We start from the raw sequence: 19905 nt of genomic DNA on the forward strand, positions 1-19905 counted from the left end.
AAATATATGATGCAAGTAAGAACAGAGGCCTGGTGGTTTGACTCCAGACTAGATAAGCAGGGAGCAGCACAGGGTCAACTGTTTAGGACAAACCTCTGCAAGAAAAGCTGACCTCCCTTCTTTCCTCCTTCTCTTCTGTTCATCACTCCTTCCAAGCTTCCTTCTGTCTATCCTTCCTTCCATCCTTCCTTTCTTCTTTCCTTCCAACTTTCTATTCATCCATGCATTCATCCTTCCTTCCTTCCTTCCTTCCTTCCTTCCTTCCTTCCTTCCTTCCTTCCTTCTATCCATATTTCGTTCTTCCTCCCTCTATCCATTCTTTCCTTTCATCTACCATCTGTCTATGCACCCATCCATCTCTCCACCCATTCATCCTTCTTCCATCTCTTCATCCACCCACTCATGCATCTATCCATGCATCCATGACATCCATCCATCTATCTCTCCACTCATACATTCTCCATCATCCATTCATCCACCCATCCCTCCCTCCTTTCCTCCCTCCATCCATGCACCCATGACATCCATCCATCCATCTATGCACCCATGACATCCATCCATGAATTTATCTATCCATGTCTCCATCCATCCATCCTCCATATTCATCTATCAATTCACTCATCCATCCATCCATCCGTCTCTCTATCCATCCATTAACTCACTCATCCATCTGTGCACCCATGACATCCACCCATCCAGCCAGCCAGCCACCATCCTTGCATACATCATTCCTTCCTCCATCACTCTTAGTCTTTCCTTCTTCCCATTCATACCTTCTATGCATTATGCATCCTTCTGTCTGTCTTTCCTTGTATCCTCACTTTCTTCCACCTATCTACCTTTCCTTGCTTCCTTCCTCCACCCTTTTTCTTCCTTCTATCCATCCATATTTGCTTCCTTCCACATCTATTTTTTCCATCTATTTAGACATGGTTCCACCCTCCTTTTCCCCTTCCACTCATCTTTTCTTCCTTCCATCTGCTCATCCATCTTCTCTCCTTCCCTCCTTCTGTTCATCACTTCTTCCTTCCATCCATTCCTCCACCCATCCATCTTGCCTTCCCTCCATGTACATTGAATTAAGACTATAATGCTTCTGAATCTATTCCAAGGACTGGATACTGATAAACAAACCACAGCCAATTGAATGAATTTAACTTATTTTTCCTCCTATCATTTGGGGAAATATGGTTCTCATTGGACCTGAGGAGCCCAGAACCCTGCTGATGTTGGAAGGAGCAAATGAGGATACTGTGGTGTAAAAGACCAGAGATGGACCCATGAAGAATTTGCGAGGGTTGTAAAAACACACCTCGGATGCAAGGGCATTTAACTCTTGAAAAAGCTACAAGGTCCTCATTCCAGGGTTTGCTGGGGATGCAATGGGAGTTTGGCCCATGAACTTGAACAAGACAAGTGTGCACCAAAAATCAGTGTGTCTTGGTAAAAAAAATTAACTGAGAGATGAATGAGACTGTGAGTTTTTGGAGTCAAGGAACTCCTGGTTCTATTATTTATTTGCTGTGCGACTTGGCAGCCTCTCTGGGCTTGGGTTTACTCATCTGTAAATTGGAGCTAAGTCACATGCTTGTAGCAAGAATGAAAGGATAAGGTGCATGTGCTTTGGGATGAATTGTGTCTCCCCCCAACCACCGAAATTTGAGAAGCTCCAATCCCTAGGACCTCAGTACATCATTGTATTTGGAGACAGGGTATTTAGAGAGGCAATTAAGTTAAAAGGAGGCTGTTGGGGTGGGCCCTAATCCAATCTGGCTGCTATCTGTATAAGAAGAGGAGATTGGGACACAGAGGGACATGGGGAACGTGTGTGCAAAGGAGTGACCATGCCAAGAGGCAGTAAGAGGTCACCACCCACATGCCAAGGAGAGAGGCCCCAGAGAACCCAGCCCTGCTGGCACCCCCCAGGTTCTAGCTGCGAGAAAATACACTTCTGTGCTCTGAGCCACCCAGCCTGTGGTACTTAGCTTTGGCAGCCAGAGCTGACTAATTCACTATGCAATTTAGCACGGTGCCTGCAAGGCAGCCAGCCTCCGTACGTGTTCACTGAAAATCCAACAACTGCACAACTCTGATGTCAAGACACTCAGAACAATAGGCAGAGAGGTGAGTAAAAGGATAAGAGAAGAGAACCAGGGGAGTGCCTGTGTGGCTCGGTCGGCTAAGCATCTGGCTCTTGATTTTGGCTCAGGTCACGACTCAAGGTTGTGGGATCAAGTCTCGAGTCAGGCTCTGCACTGACAGCAAGGAGCCTGCTTGGGATTCTCTCTCCTCTCTCTCTGCCCCTCCTCTGCTTGTGCATTCTCTCTCAAAATAAATAAATATTAAGAGAAAGAAAGAAAGAAAGAAAGAAAGAAAGAAAGAAAGAAAGAAAGAGTACCAGGGCAGCTTTAAGAGAATCTGAGTGAAAAACATGTGAGGGTCAGAATAGTGGGGGGACAGACTTGTGTGTAAGATGCTCTAGCCCTGGGCTGGGACTCTCCACCAGATCCCAGGGGAGAAGGGATGAATGAGGGTCCTTTCCAGTTGTTTTCCTCATCAAGGACAGGTGGTAAAGGACAACAGCTGCTCCCCAATCCCAAAGTGGGGACGAGACCCAGGAAGCCAGGGCAAGGAATACTCACCAGTGGTAGTTGGGGCTGTGGCTCCATAGGTGTAACCTGCAGAGAGAAGGCCAGAGGAGCTGAGCGGGAGTTGGGGTGAGCATAAAGGAGTAAGGGAAAGGTAGGATTTAGGGGCCTTTGTGGGAAAAGCAGAGAGGGAGAGGCAGAAGAGGGATGCTTAGGGAGGAAGTGTCCAAATAGTGGGATCGGAGGTGGCTGGAGCCCATGGTACCATCATCGGAATGAACCCAGAGCAGAGGAGAAGGAGATGGGCCACAGCTTCCTTTAGAGAAACACAAACTCTGGCTGGGAAAGAGACCCTTGCGGGAGCACAGCCCCTCACCATTGACACAGAGGCTGTCCCTGTCCAGGGTGAAGGGCCCCAGCCGGGTGATGCCATGGGTCTCACGGCTCAGCTCCCAGTATAGCCGCTCTCTGTCCAGCCCGGGGCCCGCAGGGTCAGAGTGGACGGTGCAGACGATGTCCACTCCAGTGGCTGCACCACCCTTCTCAAGCCTGGGGAAAGAAGGACATGGGGATGTTGAATACTGTTGGAGGGGTCCTTCTGGATGGGGACAGCAAGAAGGTAGAAGGCCGGAGGCGGAGAGGGTATAAAAGGGCTGGCTCTGAAGGCCAGAGGGGCTCTCCTAAGTGTCTCTTGTTGGAGATGACTCCCTCACAACTAAGAACAGAAAACACCTTAATTGGAATTGGCAGACAAGATCTAGTGGTTCTTCCAAGAGGAAAGCTTTCATCTTAAACAGATGATCGTCTGGATTTTGTAAGTATAAGCACGATGCCTCACTTCTAGGTCTTGAGCGTTCCCGCTCCGGGGGCATGAAGAAGGCATGCAAGTGTTGTGATGGGTGCTGGAGGCCAGCTGTGCCAAAGGCATGCCCAGGAACTGAGCCCTGCTGGCCAGAGCGTGAGGATCCACTGGACCCAACACATCCCTCCACCCGGGGGTCTCACCTGAGCGAGGCAAGTCTGCAGCCAGCGTAGAGGGGGCCGACACTGGTCTTACTGAGCAGGAGCTTGAGCTGGTGGGGAGAGAGAGGAGGGTGAGCAGAAGGGCTGAAGGGCTAGGCGGGCGGGCATTGGTGGCGCTGACGGTGGTCATCGAGCGGCTCTCACCTGGTGCTGGAGGATCCTCTTGGTGAAGTTGAACTTCAAGGAACTGGGGTGCCCCATGTCCTCAGTGTAGTGCAGGTTGGTGATGGTGAAGTTCAGGGTGAAGGACACCAGAGCGGGGCCAGTGGCTGCAGTGAGGGAGGAAGAGAAACATGTCCAGCTTGGACCACGGTAAGGGCCTGGAGGTTACCTGGAGGTTACCTGGAGCTCTAACGGTAGAGTACTGGCAGAGGACCTAAGTACAGCCATGGACTGCAGAAGCGGAAGGAGAGAACATTATGGAATTCTGCACTCATTTCGTTCAGTGAGCACGTACCAGGTGTCTCATGTGTGTGAGGCTCTGTGCTGGGCTCTGCGGGTCCAAGGTGGGGCACAGGCTGCTAATATTGAGGCCAGGAGAGTGGCCAGACCATCATGCTCAGGGGAGCCCGGAGGCTGTGCATTTCCAGAGGGGTATCCAACAAGTGACTGAGGACAGCTTCCAGGAGGAAGCATCACTTCAGATGTGACCAAGAGCATGAGTAAGAGTCAGCTGAGCAAGAGGAAGAGCACTCAAGCGGAAGAATCAGCCTCTGGACACAAGCCCAGCAGGAGGACAGGGCAGTTGTACTCAAGGGACTTGAGTGCTTTCATTGTGGCCATGAGGAAGTATAGATGTGAGACTGGACGGGTCCTGGGAGCCCAGAAAGGGGGGGGGGCAGTGACTATGCAGCTCAGGGGTTTGGACATGTAGATAAGGTGGAGTCATTCAAAGATCGTCAACAAGACAGCAATTATGTGGACAGAGGGAGGGACGCTGCAGCTGCTGTGCAGAGGACTGCAGGAGGCCAGAGAAGAGGCTACTGCATTAGTCCTGGCAAAAAAAAAAATGCCCATGGCCTGAATCAAGGCTGAGTGACACAGATACAGAGAAAGGACTTGCAAGATATTACAAAGGGAGAAGAGATGATTTGGTGATGGATGGATGGATGTGGGAGGTGAATGAGAGGGAGGGCCAAGGTTGACACCCATGTCCCTGCCTTCGGTAATAAGGAAAGGGAGCAAGTTTGGGAGGAGACTGTGACTTCGGAGTCAGAGACCAAGGGCCCCGGTGATGTCCAGGAGGTGGGTGGGTGGACCAAGCACCAGAAGCTGCTTCATGGAGTGGGCTAGACTCGAGATTTGGATTCTGAGCAGCTGGACCCACAGAAGCTAGATGCTCCCTGAAACCCATGGGAATGGATGAGTTTCCTTGGGGAAGCTGAATAAGCAATGAGAGAAGAAGTGATCTTGAATGAAGGATTTCGTAGAAATGATTTTGGTACCAGTAGAACCTTCCTACTTGAGGGCTTGAGGGTTGGAGCTAGAGAAGGACGTGGAGGTGACAGCAGCGGAGGGAGAAAACCACAAGGGATGCTGTCAGAGGTGTGCTCCATCGGTGTGGGAATGGTGGTAACAGTGGTGGCTCCTGTGATAAATTGTGTCCTTGTCTCTCTGCCCATTTAGCCTGCAGTCAGGGCATCGTCCTCAGTTGTGTTGGGGGGAGGGCCGGCTCCTGTCACCTCCAGCTCGGCCCACATTTCCATACATGTCCTCTGGACTTCCCATCCAGAAGGGGGGGAACAGGAGGGAAGGCCTGGCTGACTGAGCAGCCCCCATCTTTAGGGGAAGGGTGGTGGTCACAGGCACACGCGGTCGGAAATACTCACTGTTGGGGGTGGTGGCTGAAGCCGGTTGGGTGTGACCTGCAAAGAGAAGGCGAGATGAGGAGGAGGGGAACGGAGAGGTCCTGCGTGAAGGGGCAACTTGGCTGTGAGGCAGCTGGACCATCCCAGCCATGATTCCTCACAAGGAAGACAATCCGGAAGACATCTCCGGAGAGACCAAAACCTGGCCCAAAGCACAGGAAATGTGAGCCCCAGGGGAAGTCTGAATTCATGCAGCGCCTGCTGCTGCGGAACCCACAGCGAGCAGGAGACCCACAGCCCGCACAGCCCGCACCACGGATGGAGAGTCTGTCATCCCGGAAGCTGGGAGGAGACAGGTGCTCGGGGTGGGGACCTCATCATCCTGCAGATGCCAGCGACCGGGGGCCTGTGTCTGGGGCTCTAATGGGCATGGATCCCCATTCACCCGAGGCTGGGGTGGAGCAGGGGTGCGGAGGGCAGGCGGTGGGCTCCTGGCCTCTTCTGTTCTAAGGGCAGGGCCTCACGTGCTTGCAGGGACTTCTGAAGCCTCTGAATACTCACTGCTGGGGGTGGTGGCCCGCGTCTGGTGGGTGAAACCTGCACAGGTGGAGGGAGAAAGGGTGAGGAGGGGGAGGAGTGAGGGAAAGGGAGGAATGGATGGAGAGGAGGATGTGGGGCCTGGAGAAGTGCAGACACGGGTGGCAGCCCCTCACCATTGATGTAGAGACTGTTGGGATCCAGGGTGTAGGGACCCAGCCTGGTGACACCATGGGTCAGCTGGCTCAGCTCCTGGTACAACCTCTCTCTGTCCAGCCCAGGGCCCGTGGGGTCAGGGCGGTGGGTGCAGACGGCGTCCACTCCAGTGGCTGCCCCATCCTTCTCGGGCCTGGGGAGGGTGGGCAGAGGTAACAATTGATGCAGTCCCCAGGCAGGGCTCCTGGGACCCCTGGGGCGGGCCAGGAAGGGGCCAGGGGAAGCGAGGAGGCTGGAACCCACCTCTGGCCAGCCTGGGACCATGCACACTGTCAATGGGTGGGAGGATTTTTATTAAATTGCAAGTCTGAAACCTGCAGCCTCACGGCATGGGGACGGGAGGGCTTCTACTTGAGACAGGCGGAGAGCTGGAATTGGGGATTAAAGCAAGTGGAAAAGGCATGCTTGTCTTGAGAGGAATCCTGGGGATAGAACTGAAAACCTCAAGGAAGTACCCTCTTTGGTCAAATGGAGGCAGGAGGAAATTCAGAAGGATGACCAGACTAGGGTCCCCATCCTACTGAGGGGCTCTGCAGAATCTGGGAACAGTTTGGGGGGGGGGAGGCGGTTACAATCAGAAGAGGCCTTGATCCTGGAGCCAGTGCCTCCTGAATTCCACCTCTGCTGAGGACAGAGAGGGCAGGAAGGAAGCAGAGGGAACTCCTAGGGTCTGAAGGCGCTTAAGGCAGCCCTGGCCAGGGATTGTAAGGTCTCACCTGAGCAAGGTCAGTCTGCAGCCTGAGTACAGGGGGCCCACACTGGTGTTCTGGAACAAGGGTCCGAGCTGTGGGTGAGGGCAAGGAAACTTAATAGATGACCTTGGGGCACCTGGGTGGCTCAGTCAGTTGAGCGTCCGACTTCGGCTCAGGTCATGATCTCGCGGTCCGTGAGTTCCAGCCCTGCGTCAGGCTCTGTGCTGACAGCTCAGAGCCTGGAGCCTGCTTCGGATTCTGGGTCTCCCTCTCTCTCTGCCCCTCCCCCACTTGTGCTCCGTCTCTCTGTCTCTCAAAAATAGATAAATGTAAAAAAAAAATTAAAAAAACATATTTGATCTGTGATGCAGGGGCAGGATGGGTATCGGTGGGTGGGGCAAGAGTGAGGTGGGAGGGGCTAACTCCCAGAGGACAGGGCAGGAGTGGGCGGGGCTGGCACCAGAATACGGGATGGAGACTGGGTGGGCGGGGGCTGGCAGGGTGAGGTGGGCGCGGCTGTCACCTGGCGCTGCAGGGACCTCTCCGTGGTGTTAAATTTCAAGGATCCAGGAGGCTGCATGTCCTCAGCGTAGTGTAGGTTGGTGATAGTGAAGTTGAGGGTGAAAGGCACAAGGGGATGTCCCGTGGCTGCAGCAGGGGAGGGAGAGGAGAGGCCAGGCTGTCAGGCCCGGGATGGATACGCGGCAGGGCCTGGGAATAGCAGCCGTCTCACTGGGGACTGTAGCAAGGGCGAGGGTCCTTGGGGACCTAATCTCAGAACCACCGGTGTGGACACGAGACCATCACATGATGCAGGCGAAGGTGGGCGTGATTTGCAGGAGACAGTTTACCACCTGACATTCTTATTTACTCAAGCCCACGTTCAGGTACTTCCTTCCGTCCGCCCGACCACCCCCACGTGGTGGCCATTTCTCTGTGTCCAGCCAACAGCACAGAGGTGACGCACAGCTGAGTCTTACTGCAATGACTTCCCAGGCTGTGTCCCTGATCTCTTTCTTCCCTCCCTGACAGCTGGAGGTGTGAGCCGGGGCCCGCAGCCTCTTTCCCGGGTGGTGGCGGGGGGGTGGGGGGGAGAGCTCCTGAAGTGCCCTGAGTACTCACCACTGGGGGCGGTTACTGGTGTCTGGTGGGTGTAGCCTGCGGAGAGAGGGCGAGAGAGAGAGAGAGAGAGAGAGAGAGAGAGAGAGAGAGAGGAGGTGTTGAGGTGGAGCAGGACGAAAGAAGCCCCGGGGGTTGGGGTGGGGGGGGGGGAACGTGAGCTTGACAGCTCAGCCAAGGGCAGGTGGCCAATACTCACCACTGACACAGAGACTGTCCTGCTCCAGGGTGTAGGGGCCCAGCCAGGTGATACCACGGGTCAGCCGGCTCAGCTCCCAGTACAGCTTCTCTCTATCCAGCCCGCGGCCCGCAGGGTCGGGGCGGTAGGAGCAGATTGTGTTCACCCTGGTGGCTGCTCCAGCCTTCTCGGGCCTGGGGAGGGCAGGACACAGCAGTGCAGAAGGTTAAGATCCATCTGCAGAGGGCCCCTGAGGGCTACCATTATGGGGGCACCAGGGGGAAAGCCAGGAAGCGGTGCGGTTCCTGTCGACAGGCCCCGAGATGCTCGTCATCCACCACTGAGGGAATTTGCTCCACATGCTGAAAATGGTTCCTTCCGGGGCCGCCTCCTGAGACCGGGCCCCTCTGTGTTTTATGATGCACCATCGTCACACTGCCGAGTCTCACTTAAAATGGGAATCTGCCTTTGTTGGGAATCTGCTGAAATCCTTCCGGCTCCCTACTGCCTGTGGATGAAGCCCCACTGTGCTGTCCCAACATGCACATCATGGCATTCACGGCCACCCCGCACCTCCCCCCTCGTGGGTGAGAATGTCTGCTCTGCACGCTGGCTACCTTAGGCTCTCAGCTGTGGCTCCCTCTCCCTGAACCACTCCTCCTGGCCCGGAGCCATGTCTCCTGGCCACCGAGTCCTCCTCTCCAGGTACGAGCTGCCACTTCAGTTCCTCCTGGACCCACTACACTTCCCATCTCTCGGCACTGCAACAGTCTCTCCGGGCCTCAGTTTCTCATCTATAAAATGGGTGTAATCATGGTACCCAGGTATGTTTCGTGAGGATTAAGTCTGTTGATGTAAGTATAATGCTTACAACGGTATCTGGTACATCCCTAAGTGCTAGGGGAGTATCTGCCACTCTTGTTTTATTCACCATTAAGTTATGTGTTTTTATGTCATTAATCATATAATTCACATATAATAATTACATATAATTAATTTGTGTGCATACGCTTGCATGTGTTTGCGTATAATTAACGTGGTACCCTCTTCTTGATGGCAGAGTCAATGCTTTGGCCTCCATGGAGATTTCAGAGCTCAGCATGGAGCTTGGACACAGTAGGTGCTCGAGCAATGCTTGTGAATGCAAAGAAAATTTGTAGAACGCCAGGGCAGTGGTGGGAGGGCACTTCTGCTGTGGGTGCATCAGTATCCTGGGCTAGACCCCAAGAAAGAGGGCCTCATTCCATCCTGCTCTATCTTAGCACTGCAGGGAGGGAATCCTTTCTCAAATTCTACTTTTCGAGCCATGGAGATATCCTGGGGAGATGCCCACCAAGGCTGAACCCTCCAGGGGACCTCGGAATGGAGAGGGCCCCCTCAGGCTCAGAAGCCCCATCACTCGGTGAAAGGGGGCTGAGGTGCACATGTCTGCACTGGGAGGGAGCAGGGAATTGAAGGCTGGGATTATGGGGAAGGGAAGGGAACCCATGGTTCTTCCCAAAGAAAAGAAGCAAAGCAAGCTTAGTGGGAACAGGTATGGACTCTGAGGAGGCCGGGCTTGAGTCCTGGCCCCACCACTTGACAGCCACTGGCTCTGAGAAGGCTCCTTAGCTTTTTTGTGCCTTGATGATTTCCCGTCTATAAAATAGGGGTAATCGTAGTGACATTCAGAGAGTCCAGGGAGATGACGGACAGGAAGCATCTCGCCCAGTGACTCTAACCTGGGGCGCTCTCGATCAGGAGCCATTTGGCAATGCCCGGTGACAGATTTGGTCGTCACTACTTTGGGGTGGGGATACTATAGGCATCTATCGAGTAGTCAAGATGCTGCTAACTAGCCTACTAAGTGCAGAGGACAGCCAGCCATGACAAGGACTCTCTGGCCCAGAATGTCAGTAGTGACCATACACCAAGAACTCCAATGTCTGACTAAGTATTTGCTGGGTGTCAGCCTTCAGAAATATTTGCATGTAGTGTGGACGTGGTAGACTGGGGATCATAGCCTTTGTGAAGGATCAGGGATGGGTCCTTTATGAAGGAATTCGGTGCATACTTTCCAGCTGCTATGATTTGTCATTTTGTTCCCATTAAATATCGCACAGGAGATTTGAGACTCAGGAGGATGGAAAGGTCTGGAGCAGGGCCTGGGGGCCAGCAGCCCAAGGGACAGTGGTTACCCCAGGTTGGGAGCTGGAAAGGGCTGAGGCCAAAGTGAGGAGTGAGCCCTGGAGGACCATGGTAAGAATCTCCACTGTGCCTCACTGGGCCATCTTCTCTGGGGGTCCCACCTGAGCGAGGTCAGTCTGCAGCCAGAGTAGAGGGGGCCGACACTGGTGTTCTTGAATAAGGGTCTGAGCTGTTGAAGGAGAGGGAGGTGAGCGGAAGTTCTGAGCTTGACGAGGGCAGGGTTGGGGCAAGCTGGGTGGGGACGGCAGCAGCCGTTGGGGGACAGGGAGAGGTGGGTGGGGCACGGGGGAGGTAGGCGGGACATGGGAGAGGTAGGTGGGGCTGGGGTCAGTGGGTAGGCGGGCATCAGCAAGTGGTACAGGAATGAGGTGGGCGGGGCTCTCACCAGGCTCGTCAAGACCTTCTCTATTTCGTTGAACTTGGCTGAACCCATAAGCTGCATGCTCTCTGTGTAGCGCAGGTTGGTGATGGTGAAGTTGAGGGTGAATGGAACCAGGTCAGGGCCGGAGACTGCAGTGAGGTTGGGAGAAAAGTCATGCCCTGAGCCACCGTCTAAGCTGGGTTTAGGGATGGTGGGGTAGAGTCTGATCCACATCCCTGGTGCCCAGTATATTCACATCTAGTTCAAGAGCTCAGAACATCTCCTCCCCAAATGGGAGACTTTATTTTGTTATTCTACTAATAGTAATGATGTTAATAATCACAACAAAAATAACAGCAATCATGAGAGCTGATGTTTGGTAAGAGCTTCCTCTATGCTCAGAACTTTCCATCCAGTATCTCGTGTAGTCCTCAAACAAACCCTGGAAGTGAATCCTTTCACTTAGTCCCAGTTGACAGAGGATGAAAACAAGTTTCAGAGAAGTTAAGTCACTTCCCCAAAGCCACACAGCTATTTTAGGACAGAAGCCCAAATTCTAGAGCTTGAATGACTTAAACATGAGTCCTGCCCATCTGCTGGCTGTGTGACCTCAGAAAAACACTCAGCCCCGCAAGAACCAGTCTGTGCCTCTCTCAAACAGAGAAAGAGCAGCGTCCATCCGCTGGGGTCGAAGATCACACACGTAAAGCAGAGTCTGCATGATGTGACAAACAAGCTGTGAATAGTGCTGTCACTGCTTTGTAGACATTGTTGCTGTTGCTACTTACATCTGCTTTCTCTGCTTTAGTCTCTGCCCTTTGGGAATTAGTCCTGGATTTGCCCATGACTATTTCCATTCTACTCTAGCAGGAGGTAAAGCTTTGAGAGTTGTTCCAAAATGTACCACTGCATCTAATCTCACTAACCCACACTCCATGGGTCCCCTAAGGCCAACACAGTCACAGGTTGGTCCCTGGCAGGTCACCTGAGATAGACTGTAAAAGTGACCACAGATTCTACACCCTTGCAGTGTGGTGTGGCAGCCCCTCTGCCAAGAGCCTATTTCTTGACTTTTGGCCGTGACTTGCTTTGGCCAATGGGATGGCCTCTCTTGCTTCTAGGAAGTCTGTGATCACCATATGAGGAAGCCACAGCTAGTCTATGGGATGATGAGAGGCCACATGAAGGGAACTGAGGCACCCCAGCCATCCGTCAGTTATCTTCCAGAAGCAGAGTCACCTAGCTTACGGGCAGGTGACTACAGACACATAAGGGAGCCTGGTTCAGACCCAAGGAACTGTCCAGCTGACCTATATACTAGAGAGCAGAGCAGTATGTGATTGTTTTAATCCAGTAAATTTGAGGGTCATTTGTTATGCAGTAAAACCTAGCTGATACAACACCTTCACAGAAAGCAGAGTGGATTAAAAGGCGTCACTGCTTTAGCCTGGGATTGAAAACCCAGAGTTACAGAGCTATCCAAACCTAGGGATGGAGTTGGACTGGTCTGTTACAAAGGCATGGTCCCCAAAAATCATCCTCCCCACACTGTCCCCTTGTTGTGACCTGCCTGCACATACCTTTTGCCCTTCTCATTGCTAAGCACAGAGGCACGTGGGTGGGAAGGAAGGAGACATGGAGAAAAGGCTCTTACCTGTAGAGCTGGAGAAGGAGATTGGAGCTACTGAGGTTCCTGAGGGTGTAGAAATCACAGGAACTGAGAAGCAAACAGCATAAATAAGAAAGATGCAGCCTTATAACCTTGGAGATGCCGAAGACAGGGGCCCTTGATACCCAGCCCGAGTCACAGAAGGTAGAGGTAGGGGTATGGGGGTGACCAGGCCCCTCAAGGCTTCCTTCCTCCACGAGGCACTGGGCTAGGGTAGAGGGAGCAGCTGTTCCCACAAGGTGTGGGGGCATAGAGCCATGTAGGGTTTGAGCACTTACCACTGGGGATGGGGGTCAGTGGTGATCTGGTGTAACCTGCAGAGAGTAGATAAGAGAGAGGTGGGATGTTTGAAAAGTTTAAGCAAAGGATGAAGGGGCTGGGCCACTGCTGGAAGGACAGATTCCATCAGGAGGTCTTGTCCCTTCCAAACAGTAGGTAGTGCCTCCTATAACCTTTCTCTGACTCTCCACCTCCCTGTGTGTGATGTAGCCCTTGGTGGGGAAGGAGGATCTCACAAGGAAAAGAAGAATGAGGACAAAAGCGTCTAGAGGCAGACAGGGATGTATCCTCTATCCAGAGCTCAGGGCACCAACAGAATAATCCATCTGGGGTACAGGAGGAGACCCCTGTCACCACCAGATGCTCACCGTTGACATAGAGACGGTCCCTGTCCAGGATGTAGGAACCGAGCTGGGTGACACCGTGGGTCTGGCGGCTCAGTTCCCAGTAGAGGCGCTCCCTGTCCAGCTGGAGACCCGAAGGGCCAGGTCGGTAGGTGCAGACAGCGTCAACTCCAGTGGCTGTTCCACCCCTTTCAGGCCTGGGGAGAGAAGGACCTGGGCATGGGTATGGGACAGAGCGGCATCCCGGGCAGGACATCATTCTGTCAGCCCGCTTGTATGTGAATGCTTGCTTCCCTGTTTTTTGTTGTCCAGACAGGAGCTGCTCATAAGAGAAGGGGCATCTTTACACAACAAAGGACCAGAGTGGGTGTTTTAGAGTCAGATGACCATCGGTTCAAACCTTGGCTCCATCACTTGTTGAATAATCCACATAAGTGGGTCTAACTCGGTTCTCCCATCTTTGCAGTGTGGATAATGCTCTAACCCTTTTGTTAGAATGTCATGGTGTTTGGGGGGTACCTGGGAGACTCAGTTGGTTAAGCACTCAACTTCCGCTCAGATCATGATCTCATGGTTCATGAGTTCAAGTCCCACATCGGGCTCTGTGCTCACAGCTTGGAGCCTGGAGCCTGCTTCAAATTCTGGGTCTCCCTCTCTCTCTGCCCCTCCACTTGGGCTCTCTCTCTCTCTCTCTCTCTCTCTCTCTCAAAAATAAATAAAAACATTTAAAAATATCATTTCAGAATGTCATGGGGTTTGGAAATGATACTAATATCTAGCTTTGGTGCCAGATACTCTTTAATTAATTGTTTAATTGTTTAACAAATATTCATAGAACCAAGCATTTACAGTCCCTAGCACTGGATAGCAGCTCTGAGCACTGGATTCTGCTCTGAGCAGTTGATCCAACCCAACTTTTAGACCTGAGCATCTGAGCATGAGATGCTGCCTAGCAAAGACCCCCTACCCACCGTCCACCTGCCTCTTGTATTCCCAGCTCCCCGGCAAAGGAAGCAGGAAAAATTAACCCTGAAGGGCAGGTAGCACTGCCAGATTACTGGGGAGGGACAGAGTATCCCTTGCACCTCAACAGGATGGAAATGACCTGGAGCCAAGCTGCTTCTAGCTCTGGTCTCCTAGAAACTTGATAAGGTGCAATGTCACTCGTGTTTCCCGGTGATGCTGCTTATGGTGAAAATGACCCCTTGTTGACGGCCTGCATCTTTTCTGGGATGGCCGAAAATGCACAACAATACCTGACGGGAAGCTATCGCTTTGGGCTTCCTTAGGCGTGGTAAACCTCTTAACGTGTCAGGACTGTTACAAGAGACACTGGTTACCTTTTGGGACATGGAACATGTAAGCCAGAGTGGCCCCATCTCCTATCCACTGAAGTTACGTTTCTTTGCACATTAACCGTCACCTGGATTCCAAAAGAATAGTCCTTGGACTTCCAAGAAGGTTCTTACAAAAAAGAAAGGTCCGATACTTGCCGTGCTGGCATGCCATTTCTTGTCTGAGTGTGACCTGTTCGGATCTTGCAAGTTTGATGATTGGATTGGATTTAAGATGACCTAGAGAGAGCTGGCACCAGAGCTGGGAACTGTGTGAGACACGCAAGGTGCCTGGATGCAACATTTAAGGGAGTGCTTGCTCTCAGGGGCTGTGCAGACACAGGGTGAGCACCTGAGGGGGAGTGCCTCCTTAAATTTTGTGCCCTTGGCAGCTACTTCCCTCCCCAGGCCAGGCCCTGGCCAGCCCAACCAGCCCATCCCTTACTATGCCTCCTAAGGCAAGACAAAGAAGCGGTCTCAGGGGCGCCTGGGTGGCTCAGTCTGACTTCGGCTCAGGTCATGATCTCACAGTTTGTGGGTTCGAGCCCCACATGGGGCTCTGTGCTGACAGCTCGGAGCCTGGAGCCTGCTTCGGATACTGTGTCTCCCTCTCTCTGCCCCTAACCCACTCGCATTCTGTCCCTGTTCCTCTCAACAATAAACATTAAAACAATGTTTTTAAAAATTAAAAAAAAAAAAGAAGAGGTCTCACCTTAGTGTGGTCACTCTGCAGCCAATGTAGAGCGGACCAATGCTGCTGTTGGCAAACAAGGGCTTGAGCTGGGAAGGAGGAAGAGGGTGAATGAAAAATAGATGTAAAAGCAACTGTCATTTTAAAACACCATATTCAAAAATAAAACAGCAGCTCCCCAGTCATCTCAATACAACACTTAATTCTCAGAAGAACCCTTTGGGATCAATGCTTTTATGATCTTAGTTTTACAGAGGAGGAAATGGTACCAGAAGGCAAGATCACTACTCCTAAGGCACATCACTTCTCCATGGCAGATCCAAGTTTTGAACCTAGAAATTTTCTTCCCCTCCAGCCGTCCGTATCCTCCAGAAGTATAGGAAGGAGACTCAAAGAGGGTGGGGAGGACGTTGGAAGAGAGGGATGGGTTTCAGGGGGTTCTCACCAGGCATTGTAGAGCTGACTCTGTGGAGTTAAACTTTGCCGAGCTCGGCTGCATGTCCTTCGTGTAGTGCAGGTTGATGATGGTAAAATTCAGGGTGAAGGGCACTGGGGCAGGACCAGCAGCTGCAGTGGGGAAGGAGGAGAAGAGGCTATGCACTGAGTCGGGTCTGGACCAGCTGTAAGGCAATGGGCCACTGGGACACACAACCCTAGCCTGCTCAGAGGACTCTATCGTCTTGGAGATGCCAGGGAGAGACTACCCTCACCTGGGATGTTTTTGGGTATCGTTCTCTGTTCATCTGAGGCTGGGGATGGGGTGGGGGTAGGGAGCGGAGGCAATGGTATGTTCTATTTCATGTGGTCCCGGCTTTGGCCACCTATGGAAACTGAAGATGGTGGTGTCTGGGCATTTCCTAATGAGCCAGAGCTGGTGCCTGCCTGTCAGCAACTAGGGTATTTGTTCTTTCCCCTTTTATTGACCACAGTCACTTATTTGCTGCTCTGTAGACCTTTTTTTAAAAATATAATTTATTGTCAAATTGGCTTCCATACAACACCCAGTGCTCATCCCAACAAGTGCCCTCCTTGATGCCCATCACCCACTTTCCCCTCTCCCCCACCCCTCCTCAACCCTCAGTTTGTTCTCTGTATTTAAGAGTCTCTTATGGTTTGCCTCCCTCCCTCTCTGTTTGTAACTACTTTTTTTCCCCTCTTCCCTTCCCCCATTAGCTCCTAGGGTATTTACTTCTTCACAGCAGGCTGGGAACCCATGAGTGCAAAAGCCTGCTAGGACCAAACTCAAGATTTTTCATATCCAATTGTTTTAAACATAGCCCAAACAGGCAGATTTCAGCCACTTTGAGCCTGCCTGCTTCACACACCCCCATGAAACCGCACCCAACAACTTAGAGCTGTAAAAAGACCAACCCTGTGGCTACAAAGGGCCTAGCCACTAGCTGCCCATCAGAGCTATCTAACCCAGAGACTCCCCACCAGGCTGCTGAGTGACGTGAGGTAGACTGAGAACATCTTCTCTGACCACTCTCCTCCCCTGGGAGTTCCCTTGCCCTGCTCCCCTTTTGAGGAGGGACCCTCATGCCCTAACCTCTTAAAGATGTCCGCTGGGAGGTTCCTCCCCGGCAGGCAAACCCGTGCTGCCCACCCACGTTTGTGTGCGCTACTGCCATCTAGTGGTCATATCTTTTTCTTTGCTCAACGCCCAAATCCCTCAAAACCCCTAGGCTGGGTTGAACGAACCTGAGACCAGGTGATGAACCAAGAACTAAGGACCCTAAGACTGTCTTGGCTCCAGCCAGCTTCTTTCTCCTACCAGGGCACCTTTGAAGAACCTCCCAGGCAGGTTCGGCCTTCAATGCCACGTTTGAAAATTTGCCTGAGGAACAATTTGTCAGCTAACGATTTTTCCCCCAATTAACTCATTTAATAAGACTTATTTTATAAATAAGTCCTCTCAAGTATATCCTCATTCAAAAGTATATTTAAAGCAAGCACGCAAAACCAGCTTCTTTCGGTTGTCTTTAAAAACAATTTTTTTAAATGAATTACTGGGACCTTATGAAGATAAAAAGCTTCTGCACAGCAAAGGAAACAACCAACAAAACTAAAAGGCAACCAACGGAATGGGAAAAGATATTTGCAAATGACATATCAGACAAAGGGCTAGTATCCAAAATCTATAAAGAGCTCACCAAACTCCACACCCGAAAAACAAATAACCCAGTGAAGAAATGGGCAGAAAACATGAAGAGACACTTCTCTAAAGAAGACATCCGGATGGCCAACAGGCACATGAAAAGATGCTCAACGTCGCTCCTTATCAGGGAAATACAAATCAAAACCACACTCAGATATCACCTCATGCCAGTCAGAGTGGCCAAAATGAACAAATCAGGAGACTATAGATGCTGGGGAGGATGTGGAGAAATGGGAACCCTCTTGCACTGTTGGTGGGAATGCAAACTGGTGCAGCCACTCTAGAAAACAGTGTGGAGGTTCCTCAGAAAATTAAAAATAGACCTACCCTATGACCCAGCAATAGCACTGCTAGGAATTTACCCAAGGGATACAGGAGTACTGATGCATAGGGGCACTTGTACCCCAATGTTTATAGCAGCACTCTCAACAATAGCCAAATTACGGAAAGAGCCTAAATGTCCATCAACTGATGAATGGATAAAGAAACTGTGGTTTATATACACAATGGAGTACTACAGGGCAATGAGAAAGAACGAAATCTGGCCCTTTGTAGCAACGTGGATGGAACTGGAGAGTGTGATGCTAAGTGAAATAAGCCATACAGAGAAAGACAGATACCATATGTTTTCACTCTTATGTGGATCCTGAGAAACTTAACAGAAACCCATGGAGGAGGGGAAGGAAAAAAAAAAAAAGAGGTTAGAGTGGGAGAGAGCCAAAGCATAAGAGACCCTTAAAAACTGAGAACAAACTGAGGGTTGATGGGGGGTGGGAGGGAGGAGAGAGTGGGTAATGGGTATTGAGGAGGGCACCTTTTGGGATGAGCACTGGGTGCTGTAGGGAAACCAATTTGACAATAAATCTCATATATTGAAAAAAAAATAAAATTGATTGCAGTGAAAAAAAATAAAAAATAAAAACAATTTTTTTAATGTTTATTTATTTTTCAGAGAGAGAGAGAGAGACAGAATGAGCAGGGGAGGGGCAGAGAGAGGGAGACACAGAATCTGAAGCAGGCTCGAGGCTATGAACTGTCAGCACAGAGCCTGATGCGGGCCTTGAACCCACCAACCGTGAGATCATGACCTGAGCTGAAGTTGGGCGCTTAACTGACTGAGGCACCCAGGCACCCCTGTTCTGTTGTCATTAAAACTCAATGTCATTGAGGGGCACCTGGGTGCCTCATTCAGCTCAGGTCATGATCTCATAGTTTGTGGGTTCGAGCCCTGTGTTGGGCTCTGTGGTGACGGCTGAAAGCCTGGAGCCTGCTTTGGATTCTGTGTCTCCCTCTCTCTCTCTGCCCCTTCCCCACTCATGCTCTGTCTCTTTCTCTCTCAAAAATAAACAAAATTTTAAAAGATTAAAAAAAAGCCAATCCCCAATGATTGCATGCTGTATGATGCTATTAATACATTCCCAAAATAATAACATTAAAGAGATGAGAAACAGATTAGTGGTTGCCAGAGTGATGCTGTGTGGGTATGCCTGTAAAACACCTTTGCAGTGATAGAACTGTTCTGAGCCTTGATTGTAGCAGTGTTTACGAAAATCTGCCTATGTAATAGAATGGCATAAAACCACACACACACACACACACACACACACACACACACAGAAATCCATGTAAAACTAGTAAAATCTGAGGTCTATGGATTTTCATAATTAATTTCTTGGTTTTGATATTATACTGTAGTTACAGAAGGTGTAACCACTGAGGAGAAATTGAGTGAAGCATACAGGGAACTCTGTACTACATTTTGCAATTTTCCGTGAATATGGAACTGGAAGGTATTATGCTAAGTGAAATAAGTCAGTCAGAGAAAGACAGATACCATAAGTTTTCACTCATATGTGGATCTTGAGAAACTTAACAGAAGACTATGGGGGAGGGGAAGGGGGAAAAAAACATAGTTACAGAGAGGGAGGGAGGCAAACTGTAAGAGACACTTGGATACTGAGAACAAACTGAGGGTTGATGGGGGGTGGGGGAGAGGGGAAAGTGGGTGATGGGCATTGAGGAGGGCACCTGTTGGGATGAGTACTGGGTGTCGTATGGAAACCAATTTGTCGATAAATTATATTAAAATAAATAAATAATTAAAAATAAATAAATAAATGAAAATATTTTTCCTATGAAAAAAATGAAAAAACTAAAAAGCAGAAGTACAGAGTGTGGCATGTTTATGTGCTGAATAACATGGTTATCTTAAATTTTTTTTCATGTTTATTTATTTATTTTGGGACAGAGAGAGAGTGAGCGTGAGCAGGGGAGGGGCAGAGAGAGAGGGAGAGAGAGTATCCCAAGCAGGCTCTGCACTGTCGGCACAGAGCCCAACGTGGGGCTTGAACTCATGAGTTGTGAAATCATGACCTGAGCTGAAACCAAGAGTTGGACACTCAACTGACTAAGCCACCCAGGTGGCCCAAGAGCTCTGTGCTGACACCGTAGAGACTGCTTGGGATTCTCTCTCTCTGCCCCTCCCCAGCTCATGCTTATTCACACACTCTTTCTCTCTCTCAAAATGAATAAACTTAAAAAAAAAAAAAAGAGTTGGATGCTTCACTGACAGTCACCCAGGGGCCCCACGGTTATCTTTTACAATTATTATCAATTGTAACTGCACACTCAATTCCAGTCTTAGTACACTGTCAACTTGGTGAGGGGAGGGACCACACCTGACTCAGCATCTTCTCCCCTCTGCCTGGCACAGGTCATGTG

At 50.8% G+C, this 19905-nt stretch overlaps 1 protein-coding gene across 1 annotated transcript in view; it reads right to left on the reverse strand.

Annotated features, from left to right (window-relative positions):
• LOC124522842 (mucin-16-like) overlaps positions 1-19905 on the reverse strand; it is a 100665-nt gene that overhangs the window by 21962 nt on the left and 58798 nt on the right. Inside the window, 21 exon segments of the mRNA XM_047094497.1 lie at positions 2643-2678; positions 2965-3137; positions 3594-3661; positions 3756-3880; positions 3977-4004; positions 5441-5476; positions 5581-5761; positions 5944-6016; positions 6133-6305; positions 6889-6956; positions 7388-7575; positions 7987-8022; positions 8183-8355; positions 10450-10517; positions 10734-10858; positions 12364-12402; positions 12657-12692; positions 13026-13198; positions 15048-15115; positions 15472-15593; positions 15737-15775. Coding sequence (XP_046950453.1) covers positions 2643-2678; positions 2965-3137; positions 3594-3661; positions 3756-3880; positions 3977-4004; positions 5441-5476; positions 5581-5761; positions 5944-6016; positions 6133-6305; positions 6889-6956; positions 7388-7575; positions 7987-8022; positions 8183-8355; positions 10450-10517; positions 10734-10858; positions 12364-12402; positions 12657-12692; positions 13026-13198; positions 15048-15115; positions 15472-15593; positions 15737-15775 — 2028 coding nt within the window.

This window comes from Lynx rufus, unplaced genomic scaffold, assembly GCF_022079265.1.
Source record: "Lynx rufus isolate CCGP_SWC_20201006 ecotype Redwood Valley unplaced genomic scaffold, mLynRuf1.p SCAF_4, whole genome shotgun sequence".
Taxonomy (NCBI): Eukaryota; Metazoa; Chordata; class Mammalia; order Carnivora; family Felidae; genus Lynx; species Lynx rufus.